This window comes from Rhamphochromis sp. 'chilingali', assembly GCF_963969265.1.
Source record: "Rhamphochromis sp. 'chilingali' genome assembly, chromosome: 5".
Classification (NCBI taxonomy): domain Eukaryota; kingdom Metazoa; phylum Chordata; class Actinopteri; order Cichliformes; family Cichlidae; genus Rhamphochromis; species Rhamphochromis sp. 'chilingali'.
In genome coordinates this window covers 3,042,310-3,054,679 of record NC_137932.1, presented here as the reverse complement: position 1 = coordinate 3,054,679, position 12,370 = coordinate 3,042,310, and the positions used below count along the sequence as shown (strand labels likewise).

The 12,370-nt window shown below is 41.1% G+C and overlaps 1 protein-coding gene across 1 annotated transcript; it reads right to left on the bottom strand.

Moving 5' to 3' along the window:
• Positions 1-2,543: 2,543 nt before the first annotated feature.
• On the bottom strand, positions 2,544-12,033 carry snw1 (SNW domain containing 1). The gene is made up of 14 exons (XM_080882952.1): positions 11,914-12,033; positions 11,280-11,433; positions 10,984-11,145; positions 10,636-10,731; positions 9,871-9,977; positions 8,870-8,974; positions 8,527-8,596; positions 8,357-8,422; positions 8,145-8,261; positions 7,914-8,055; positions 7,222-7,324; positions 6,394-6,511; positions 6,087-6,250; positions 2,544-3,400 (listed from the first exon to the last, which is right to left on the bottom strand). Exons 1-14 carry the CDS (start codon positions 11,925-11,927, stop codon positions 3,208-3,210), a joined length of 1,611 nt encoding a protein of 536 aa, XP_080739078.1. The 5' UTR covers positions 11,928-12,033; the 3' UTR covers positions 2,544-3,207.
• Positions 12,034-12,370: the final 337 nt, after the last annotated feature.

Below are 12,370 nucleotides of genomic sequence, written 5' to 3'. Positions count from 1 at the left end.
GGTGTAGGCTGCCGGGGGATTACGGGTTTTTCCTTTCCAGTCACCTTTCTCACTCAACATGTGTTAACAGGCCTCTCTGCTGAATAATACTTGTCATTAATCTCTGTCTCTCTTCCACAGCATGTCTTTATCCTGTCTTCCTTCTCTCGCCTCAGCCGGTCACAGCAGATGGCCCCGCCCCTCCCTGAGCCTGGTTCTGCCGGAGGTTTCTTCCTGTTAAAAGGGAGTTTTTCCTTCCCACTGTCACCAAAGTGCTTGCTCATAGGGGGTCATGTGATTATCGTGTTTTTCTCTCTATGTATTATTGTAGGATCTACCTTACAATATACATAGCCTTGAGGCGGCTGTTGTTGTGATTTGGCGCTGTATAAATAAAATTGAATTGAATTGAAATTCTATTTGTTGGGGTTTACAGGAATTTGTTTGTGCACAGCTCGCCCACCACAGCATTTCAGTCAGTCTGGACTTTGACTGGGGCATTGCAACAATTTTTCTAGGTTTGCTGCTGTGCTCGGGACCATTATATTATTGCATGACCCAGTTTCGATCAGACGTTACCTGTGTGCAGATGGGACACAGGTAACGTCTGTATACTTTGGTTTGGTTTATAGACCAAATCAATGACTGCAAGGCCCCCAGGTCCCGTAGCTGCATAACAAACCCAAATCATTACACCTCCACCACCATGTTTAACACCTGATATGACGTGTTTGTGCTGATATGCTGTTTGCTTTATTCAGATGCAACTTTGCAAAGCCTAACTGTGCTAACATGTTCTTTTTTTGTGAGAAGCTTTCTCCTATCAACCCTCCCAAACAAGCCACACTTGTTCAATCTTTTTCCAGTTGTACTGTCATGAACGTTAACGTTTATCATGCCAACTGAGACTGTAGAGTCTGAGATGCGGCTCTTGGATTTGCTGCAGTTTCTCTGAGCATTGCACCGTCTGACCTTGGAGTGGATTTACTGGGACGATTGTGTCATTGTGCTCACCCACGCCTGAATGCTTCAGACCGACAAACTGCTTAAACTGCTGCTTTTACAGAGGTGCTCACACTTAACATCCTCTTATGGAAGCGGTGAGGCAGTACTTAGCTTTTCATGGCTGCAAAGACTTCAGTGAAAACTTTTTTCTTTACAACTACATATGCAGTTTGGATCGTCAGTGCCATTCCTACTATAGATGTAAATGTGTACAATGGTCTTGTGTTATTTATACCCTTAATATATATCGAGTATCATTTCAGGATCTGTGCTCAGTTGAAATATTAAATAGAATAGGAACAAGCTTAAGGGCTGAGTGCAAATTTGTCATCTCCATTTAAATTCTGGCAGACAAAGCAGGTTTTAAAAGTTTAAGCAACTTTAGGTTTTATGGAAATGGTGCAAAGTGTTCCTTTAGGGCTAGGATTGAAAAGCTTAGTTGCAATTTAGTGGGGTGGGGGCTGTGACTTGGAAATTCCTTGAAACTCACTGTATTTGTTAATGTTAGGAAGACTTAGTCTGCTATGAAAACTAAAGAAATAGATTCAGTCGTGTTTGGCTTTGGTTTATTTATTGTGTGCTAAACAGTGTATGAAGTAAATGTACAGTAGTACGCCCTTTCCTTGTGACATCTGCACGTACAATAAAATGTTATCACTGGCCTGCAGGCCACACTACACCCGTCTTTAAAATGAATTACACTTGGATATCCTAACTTGGTATTTAGAGGTCTTCAGTTTTGGAATGACCTTTCCAATAACCTCAGGTTTACATCAGTATCTGATCTTTCTCACGTCCAACAGAAAACATACTTTCTTAAAAAAAAAAAAAAAAAAGCCAGCTATCCAAAGTGGCTGTACGATAGCTGATATTTGATTTGTTATATAGACCTGCGAGTACGACCCCAGGAGTGCATAAATACAGGACTAAGTATTATTGCAGATGACCTTCAGCTCAGCAGTGAGCTGCTCACACTAAGCCTCCTGTGCAGCTGTGGCTTAAGGCTATAATTTCTCACCTGCTGGTAAAAAGATGTGCAACATAACAATCGCATTCAGAACCGTGCATGAGTCAATACCCATAAACAGCGCCCACTGAAGAACAGTCTTGTGCATGTAACCACTGTTTGTCCCTTTTCAAGCATCAGTGGAAAATGGCATGGTGCAAAGATTTTGGAGTCCACTGGGCTGTGTAATGCCACGCTGATTATTTTCCAGAGCCAGGGAAAATAAAACTGTCAGGCTGCATAAATCATAATTAATTGTAATTAATTGAACTAGTTTTAGCCTAATCATCACATAAATCGCACAGCCAATTTCCAGTGGGGGGGAAAAAGCCCTGAAAACTACTCACACACTGTAATTGATGGCTTTGCTGAATGCATTTCAGGCATTTAATCATCTATGTAAATGGACTGCATTACTCAGGAAGTGATTAAAATAATGGAAATCTACTATGTACAAACTATGCCAATTACACAACTAATGGACTTCCCACTATGTTGGAAAAGTTTAGAATAACTGAAGCTTAACCGGACTAAAAATAACTGACAAGGAAAGACAAGTCAAACTTGTTTACTAATTAAAAAAGCACAGCAGTTACACACGATATGAAACTCAATCCATTGGTAGTAATGTACAAGAACTATAAATTTGGCTGGATTTATATCTTCTAGATACATTTAAGCTGCTGTACACATCTGCCATAAAACAGGGACTGTGCTCACAAATGTACGAGGGGTTTAAATAAAACACTGCCATAACAAAAAAAAGGAGGGAATGTGAGGAGAAAGTGAGGAAAAAAAAGGGGGTAAATACTGAGGAATTCCTGTTGAGTTTATTCTGTAACCTTCAGCATTACAGGTTTATAAAAACAAAAGCAGACAGTGACTAAAATCTACATTTTTTCCAGGGTCAGTTATCACCATTCCCAGCCACATGTGAAATGAAAGAGGTTGCACTGTATAAAGAGTAATGTTTCAGATGCAGAGCCCACTCATACTTTGCCTCACAACAAATGCTCAACATGGGTTAATGAAGTCTAATAGACAAAAAAACAAACAAAAAACAAGCGTTTTACACAGCCTTACACCCTCTTTCACACTGAAAGAAGACATCAATCTTAATGTCCAGTCCTGACAGATACTTGTATACCACAACACCCCTCAACCGCTGAGGGGATGCACTGACTCCCCCTCTGTATGAGAAGTGCACCGAGCTGCTCTCACTCCTTCCTGCGCTTCTTGTCGTGGTAGTCATCCTTGGAGCGGTTGCTAGTGGATGGCCTCTTAGAGCCGCCGTGCTGCTTGGCTTGCTCCAAAAATTTATCCAGACCGAAGGGATCCTCCTCAAACTGAACAGGTCCTTCGCGCCTCTGCCCGTGGTCGGCGCCTGAGAACTCTTTGTCTGGGGCAAACCTGAAAGTGGACAGGAAAATAACTCATTACCAATCCCTACCTGATCTGCAGGTTATTAAACGGACTCACTGACAAGGGGCAGAACATTTTGAATGAGAAGAAAATGACCCTGAAAATATCATGGAGCAAATGTCTCTGGTAAGTCAGTCAAAAACTGTTTTCAACATTCTGTTTTGCACAATGGTCTCGCACCCTGTGGCCAACCAAACACTCCTGAAGCACAATGACAACCTGGTGACTAAACATATGGGACAGGCTATGCTCGACTAGCCGAGTGTAGCACTGCTGCCTCAAGGACGAGACTTCCTGCTGGGATTCATGTGAATGCTTGTCTCGTGCCTCAAAATAAAATTAGAATAACCTTGAAATTTTTTAGGTCTTTGTCATTTAAAAGAAACATAGATACTCCCCTGGCTAAAGGGCGCAGGCTTAGCCATCTTGGTAGCAGCCTAATTAACAGTTACTATGCTTAGATTCCACACATTTTCAAACGCAAAATTCAAACAAGACAACAGCGACGACTTCAAGTTATTATAAAAGTGAGAAAACTGCTGGCGATGTGAATTGACCAGCTCCGGGAAAAATCAACTCCCAATGCGAGCGACTGAAGGAATTACCAATGAGAAGGCAGGATACCACTAGCTGACATATGACCTGGTATAAAAAAAATATATATGACAAAGTTATTTAGGTAACCGGAGCCTGGAATGTCTGCTAGCAACAAACCGTCAGCACCAAACGATGCACAATGAGCGACCCACGTCCTGTGCAGACGGAGCGTATTGGAATACCAAATTGTATCCATGGCAGAAAGCTCTGAAATAAGGTTCACATGAGGAAGTATGATCACACATCTGTCACTGTGTTCCTGAGTTATGTTGTTAATTACTTGCTGGAACAATACGACATCCAAATAAAGCTGACACAGATACCACCACTTCAGCTTTTTTACCCTTTTAGACATATTAAACATATCTCTGAAATGACCTCATAATGAGAATATGAATATAATAAAGTAAGTCCAAGGTGTTCTTGATTTATTGTGTTCAGTCCTTCCTTGGGTGACTCTAAATTTTGGATGTGTTGTCAACACATTATGTTTATCTTAAAGGAACATTTTTTTTGAAACGATGATTTATTGATTTTGTCAGAACAACACGAACAGCAACAAGTCAGCACAGCCAAGCACAAAAAAAATGAAAAAAAAAAAATAATAACAAAGCAAATGCAGGTATATGAGTTACCAGTACACACGCCTGGGACAAAATATGTAAAGCGTTTCACATTCGAAGTCAAGGGAAACAATAAATTAAAAAAAAAAAAAAAAAAAAAAAAAAAAAAGGGGGGGGAAAACACAGACATTAATCAGTGTGTTTAAAAACAAACTGCGAGTCCCCTTTATGTAATAGCACAGTAAGGTCATGAGGTAGGTGATCAAGCAGAGGCTGCCATATGCTACAGAATGCATTACAATTGCCCTTTATGATGGCACTGAGGCGCTCCATCGGCAGCACCCTGAGCAGTGCTCTGTACCACTGTGTAACAGTAGGAGGCCGTCTCTGAATCCATTGAAACAGTACACATCGCCTCGCCAAATGTAAAAGTTTACTTAACAAAAGCATCTGTACAGAAGACAGAGAGAGCCCTTCTATAGATAGACCCAGAACGAACAGCATAGGGTTCAGTGGGATCGTTCGGTGGAAAATAGAGCAAAGCTCTATAGCAATATTCTTCCAAAATCTAGTAATTAAAGGACATTGCCATATGCAGTGGTAATAGGTCCCTACAGCCGTATTGCACTTCACACAAAGAGCAGAAATCTGAGGGTGAATTTTATTTAGGAACTCCGGCGTACGCTGTAGTCTATGTAAGATTCTGTACTGGCTTTCCTTTAGTCTGTTACAGGGAAACAATTTCATGGCAGATCTGAAAGTTTTGGACCATGCTTCCGCACCAACCTGAGCTTCGAGGTCGGTTTCCCACCGAACCCTGGCCTTATCAGTGGTTATAAAGTTCAAAGACAACAATTTCCCATAACAAAGAGAAATAAATTTCTTTTTTGTAGTCATTTCCTCGTTAACTTTGAGAAGAAAGCTTTCAACAGGGTTCAAAACTGGTTGATTGGCTGGAAATTTAAGGGAGTTCACATAATGCCTTACTTGCAGGAATCCAAAGAAGTGTTTCTGTGGTAAATTATACTTAACTTGAACTTGATTAAAGGCCATAAAACTACCCCTTTCGAACAGATCACAAATAAATCTTATACCTTTGGAATACCAATCATCAAATATATTAATGCCAATACCCGGGGGGGAAGCTTTATTCCTAGTTAGAGGCTGCAGTGCACTAGAGAAACCTCTTCTTCCGACGTGGGCAGTAATATCACGCCAAACCTTTAAAGTGGGCATCAAGACGGAATTAGTTCTGACACCAAGAGGGAGGTCCGCCAGGTCAGTGGATAAGAGACTAAGAGGTGAGAGAGGGTCACAGCACCAGGCATCTACCGATGGTTCGCCCCGGTGAAGGAAGGAATGTAACCACCCTGAGATTATTTGTGCATGGCAAGCCCAGTAGTAATATAAAAAGGAACATTTTTGTAATCATTTTCTTCCCAGAACAGTTAAAAAGGTGAACAGGTCAAATAACGCCGTCTGAAGAAAAAAAGAAAAAGAAAAAGTCCTCATACCTGTTGTTGTGCATGAGTGAGTCCAAATCATCTGCATAAGCATCTTTGTCTATATTCTTGCTGGGCCTGTAGATGTTGGAGGCCATATCTCTGCCACTGCGGAAAGGCTGGTCATACACGTTGTACGTCTCATCTTCACCACCAGCAAAGCCACTGTCCATACCCTGAAAAGAAAGAGGGAAAAAAGAAAGACTAAGATCCAGTTTGATCTGGAACTGAAACTTTCAGCTACATTTATCTTCACAGCAAAAAACCCAAGATGTGAACGCTGGAAGAGTGGAACTAAAAACGTGAGAATCATTCCAACCTTGCTCTGATTGAAGAGTCTCTGGTCATATTGCGCCTCGCTGGAGGAACGAGGGTTGGGCTTGCCCAGAGCGATGAGCTCACTGACGTCCCTGTCCTGATCTCTCTGCAGCTTCGACCTGGGACGCGGAAAGAGGAAATCAAAGGGATGTTCAGCAGAAATCAAAGACAAGATAGAAGAAATGACTCATGGAAAACTTTAGAGAAAGTTTACTTTAACTTTCTTTAAAAGTGCTGTAATAATGTGAGTGCTACAGCTTCAAAAATTTAAAGAGAATAAAAGTGTCATTTCAATGTCATGTTATATAATACATAAAAATTTATTGGAAAAATGCTGGGAGAAACTTGCATGAATGCTTAAACTCTGTATCCTGGCCTTAAAGCTTAAATATATATTGAAATGTGAAGTTTTTTTATTCAGTTCTTGGTGACTTTAACATCTTGATTGTCCTTCAGCAAACAGTCAAGTGAAAAGTAATTTTAAGATAACAAGGTCTGTGCTTTCTGACAGCTGGAATTGTGACTGTAATGAGCTCTCCTCTGAATTTCACTTTCTTCCCTTCTCCACGGACCCACAGTTCCATCAACTGACAACCTGACGTGCAGAACACATGACTTAACACACAAATGCACACTGGCGGCGCATCCCCCATGCACAAACAGTCTGTGGATCCTGAGCGCGCTGCTGGATCCTGCTGCGTTTGTTCAGTATTAGCTCTAGCTCCATGAATGATTCAGCAGTGTGGACTGCATTCGTGTATGCGTGCGTGTTTAGAGGGAAAGGGTGGTTGAGTTCACATGCGGTGCGTTTAAAGTGCGTGTCCAGCACCTCTTATCGGGAGCAGCTCTGGAAATGTTCCTGTCGTGCTGCCTCTCTTTCCTTCTGTCATGGCGGATCTCGTCACGCTCCCTGGCCTCGCCGTCCTCGCCACCTGCCGCGAGAGATGGACGGATGGGAAGAGGGAGAGAACAGGGTGCAAAGAAAAAACGAATAATAAAGAAGAAGAGAGAAGCAAGGGGTACACATGAGGTGAAATGGTGCAACAGAAGTGTGGGGTGAAAAGAGCAGGGGAACAGGGCGGGGCAGAAAGAGAGAACAAGAGAAGGTGTTATAAGTAACCTTAGAATATTTGAATCAAAATCACAGCTGATGGATGAAGCATTTACCACAGCAAAAGTTCTATTTTATAATCACAGTCAATGTCCTGTAGCTAAACAGTCATTCAAGGCGTAAAAAAAAGAAGAAGAAAAAAATAGACACGAAACATTGATTTTTCCTCTCAAAAATATACGTGAATTATCAGTGGGGAAGCAGGAACATCATTTCACAGCTTACTGGTCCTGTCAACACTGGCAGACTGAAAAATGTTGTCATAATTTATGCCGGTCATGTTCCCGATTTGGCAGTGGTGACAGCACTGATAACAGAGTCCGCTCTACTTGCTCAGAAAAGCCTCACACAGATACACCCATGAATATTAAGTAAACTTTATATTCCTGGCTCTTATCTTCAGGGCTCACCTTTGTCACCGTGACTTTTGATCCCTGCCCTGCGATCTCGAGCCATTTGGGCCAGCTCCCTCAGCTTCTCCTCCTTCTTTTCCTTCTCCTTCTGAGCCATCTTCTTCTCTACCTGAGCTCGCATCTCCACGGCCTCTCTGGCCTGCAGACATAATCAGCATTTAAATATAACCAACGAACGATCACTTTAAAGCACAACCTTTCAGATTCCCTTTGACAATCATGTGTTACCTTTCTATCAGCAATATAAAGGGCCTCAGCCAGCTTGGCAAAGTTTTCATTGATGTGAACCGTTTGAAGACCCCTCCCATCAGCAGCCAGACGTTTGTCGAGTGGGATGGTGTAGCCCTGAGCGCAACCAAGCATAGTGAGGAAAAAAAAGTGGGCACACACATGTACAAAAAACAAAACCGACCCAATAACTATTTCAGATGTCATGTTACCTTAGCGTTCTTCCAGTTGGAGATGCACGGTGGAATCTTCCACTCTTGCTGCTCCTTGACCGTCATCTGTAACAAAACTGAGAAACTGTCAAACATAGTGCAAGCAACTTGATTTAGGATGCAGCGTTAAAATGCCTGAAAAGCCGGACATCTGTTTGAGCCAACTCTACCTTTCTGCTTGGAGAATGCATCACAGGGGCAGGGGGAGAAGGCGGTCCACGAGGAATCTTCTTGTTGATTCTGAAGCACGAAGAATGACAGGCAAAATATTTTAGATGTTTAAAAAAATTAATCCTGTAAGACTTTTTAACACATTTTACTTGGAAGTCCTCATTTACTCCTTACTTTAAATTTCTAGGGTGATCAAAACACCACACCCACAAAAGGGACACATTCTACAAAATAAACATCTAGATATCATAACTATGTATTAAAGTGTCAAAACAGATATTAAAGGTTAAATGAACACATTTCAAATTACATAAATTAATGATGGAGATAATGTTTACTTACTTAAAACGTGGAGGTTCCATGGGGTCTTTCTGCATTTCCACCATGCGGATCACCCTCTGTTTGGCCCCTGAATTAAATGCCACTCCCTGTTGGGACGGGGTGTACCTTGAAAAGAGGGAGAGGATGAGGGGAAAGTGCCAGACAGACAAAACTTTATCCTAACCCACACTGACATCCGTTAAAGCTAAAAAATACAAGCATGTAGTTGCGCGGCAGCAATAAGAGCTTTCTGAATTCTCCAAATACTTCAATAGTTCATTTAATAGCCCTTTAAACAGCATCCTGTATGAAAGGAGAAAACATAATGCTATCCCACAAGTTAGTGATACACCATTTGACCATTTATATAAACAATTAACATAACTGCCAAAGTGGTGCAGGTAATGTGAATGATAATTGTAAGTTAATCTTCCATTTCATGTCATGAGTTAGTGATATATTTTATCAGTTAAACTCTGATCATCACATTTTTCTAATAAAAAGCTTCTTGTTAAGTTGTTGCCTTGCATGAAATACACAGATCTATGCATGTTCTCAGAATCACGAGTCAGACTAATTGATCAGTGTGTTCAAGGTTCTGCATAATTCTGCTTGCACCTGTACCGTCTGTTCTTGTATTGCAGCCTTTAGGATGATCAGAAATTAATCAATAACTAACTAAACTAATACAGTCTCAGTGCAAAACTCTGGTTTTGTAGACTGAAATTCAAGTGAATCCAGAGGAGAGCTGCATTATTAACAAAGAGGTAATTTGGGGGGATGATCTGAATTGATTCCTAGACTTGAGTAGTTATGTTAGCTAGTTTACATCATTAGCTTACTGTTAATAAGCTATACCCAAAAGCTGTTGTACCCGCATTAAAAGAATCTAAGAACAGGAGTAGAACTGAAAGAAGGCCTCAGGCCCATGTACTACAGAGCACTACAGAAACTGGAAGTCAACCTTCCGACCCTCCTCCCTGACTGTGTGCAGTGTTGATAATCTTCTGACTAATACATACCTGATGTACTGTGCAGGAGCTTGTTTGTCTGCGGCTCTTACAGGCATGGCAGCAGCGATTTTTTGAGACACCTGCTTCTCCAGGGCTGTACGGGTCTTCTCTGTGAGCTACAAAAGGATGATCATGTTTACATTCCAGATTCAAGAAAAGCAGTCACATGACACAAGAGAAACTGTACTTCTCAAACATGTAGTAGTAAGAAAGCATCCTGACTGGAAACAACATAAACTGATGAAGGTTGAGCATGGTGCAAAATCGGGAGATGAACAATCTCAAACAATTGCAGGCTTTGATCTACTGAGAATCAGTAATATCTCAAGTACACTAAAACACTACAGCCTGAACTGTCTTTTTATTTTCTTTACTTATTTATTCATTCATTTAGGTCTTTATGGTTTAGTTTGCAGGAGGATTAAATAGACTTGAATCAGTAATTTTGTTAGACAACCTTGTATTTCACAATGACAACTAAAACGAATCTTAAAGATAAGCAGTCATCCTGGTGTCCAACACTTCTTACTAATTAAGTTTAAAAAGTCTAAATACAAAGTTGTCAAAACTAATTATGACAAATTGTTTCACTCGCTCAGCAACTTTACTGGGACAAAAATATACGTTGTCCATTTTTTCTTTGACATCATTGATACCTCCGAAAAGCACTTTGTGACGGCTTTATATAAAATTTTTACTTCTTTGGTAAATGGTTCTAAAAATGACAAGTGAGCACTCAAATCTAAAGTAATTCTGAGGGCGACGTGCTCTTACCTCTTGTATAGCCTCCTCATCTGGCTTCTGTAGTCCTGGAGCATCTTCATTGAGAACTTCCTTTGGAAGCAGGTCTGTGTATTTACTGAAGATCACCTATAAGCATGAAAAATGAAACCAATAAAGGAATACCACTTTTTAAAATGAAAACAGAGCCAGAGATGCAAATAAACTAAAGCCTAAAAGTCATTTTCTGGCCGTGCGAAAGCGATGTACATGACAGGTTTTATTCAGGCCTTAAAAGAATTGCTGATTTTTATATTATGATTTAAAGACAAATTCTTGGATTGTATGGATTGTATTGAGAGGATCCCTGCTAACTGTCGAAGGGATAAAATGCCCATATACCTTATCCTTTCCCTGTCCTTGTCTGGCAATGGCATCATATTTAATCTTTCCTTCTGCATCCACTTGTACTGCCAGGGCATTTGATGTCTTCTTCTTTCTACCCATCTCCAGAGGAAACTGAGCCACATGGATCTCTGGGAAAGCACCTCCATCTCCAAAGTCCTGCAGAAACACATATTTTGCAGTGAAAACTCAGGGTTGATTTCATCTTCAACCCGTAGAGGTTAGACAAAAAGGGACCCAACTATAAGCGAGCCAAACAAGAAACCTTATCCCATACGAGCAAGAGGTTTTACCTCGAGTGAGCGAGGTATCCAGCCTTTTCTGTGTCCATAAGGAGGGGGCTCTCTACGGGATGCAACCAGGGCGGTAGAGTAAGACTTCTGGGCCCGGAGCTTCTCCTCTGCCTCCAACTGATCTTGGGACAGCTGGGTCGGCGCCGGTAAAAAGCTGAACACACAGGAATCCTCATGTAAGTCTCAAAGTGATGAACAGTAACACAGGCGCTCTAAGCCCTGGCTAGCATTAGCCGCTAGTGACAACAAGTAGCTTCGAGGTTAATTAAGACACTCGTGTGTCAGTTCAAATAGCTAATGATCAAGGTAAGTTAAGAGAAAACGTTAAAGAAGCAAGCTTAAACACGTGGCTGCCTAAACTACGTCTACACAACGAACTACATCATATCGTGACCACAACTGCGTGCTGATAAGCTAGCTATGCTAAATGTGGAACTCGCGACATTTTTACTTGCTAGCCGTAGCCGTTGGCATCGACTAAATCAGATACAGAAACGACAGCGTACATACCACACATATCAGTGTGATACATTAATCGTAGTCTACACACCAGAAACCAATCGGTTGAATCGATATCTTATTTCCTAACAGTTTTGCAATTTATAACTACAAAAGGCTTTGTCGTGAAGCTCACCTCGTCAGAGACATCTTCCCGTTTCTTCCTAAGCAATGAACTGCACATGCGCGAAGACAGAGCAGACATGCGCAGAATAGAACAGACGACAACCACCAGAAACAAGAAACAGGAAATAGATGTGTAGGAAATTTGATGTGTAACAGGAAATAGAGCCCAGCTTCTGCCTCCTCTGGTCTCTGGAACTGAAATTATTCAGACTAGTTTTCTACCCTTTTAACCACCTAAAACAAGAACCAGACAACTCAGAATCTGTTTCTTCAAGATGTGCTGTTCATGCTTTTATTTTTGGTGGTTATTTCTTGATTTTATGTTCTTAAAAATTGACAGTAGGCTTTCTAGATCATGTAGTAACAAAGTGAATAGAAAAAGGTCCTCCTGCATGCTAGATTTATAGAGTCCTAATGCAGTAAGTGAGACAGTGTGCGGGAGTTATATTTACATTGTTGTGAAAATA

What these genes read in the sequence shown, in the direction of transcription:
- snw1 (XM_080882952.1), bottom strand. An exon ending in TGCATTCTCCAAGCAGAAAG is followed by an intron (nt 8,423 to 8,526) that starts GTAGAGTTGGCT and finishes GTTTTGTTACAG; the next exon opens with ATGACGGTCAAGGAGCAGCA. An exon ending in CCAACTGGAAGAACGCTAAG is followed by an intron (nt 8,262 to 8,356) that starts GTAACATGACAT and finishes GGTTGCGCTCAG; the next exon opens with GGCTACACCATCCCACTCGA.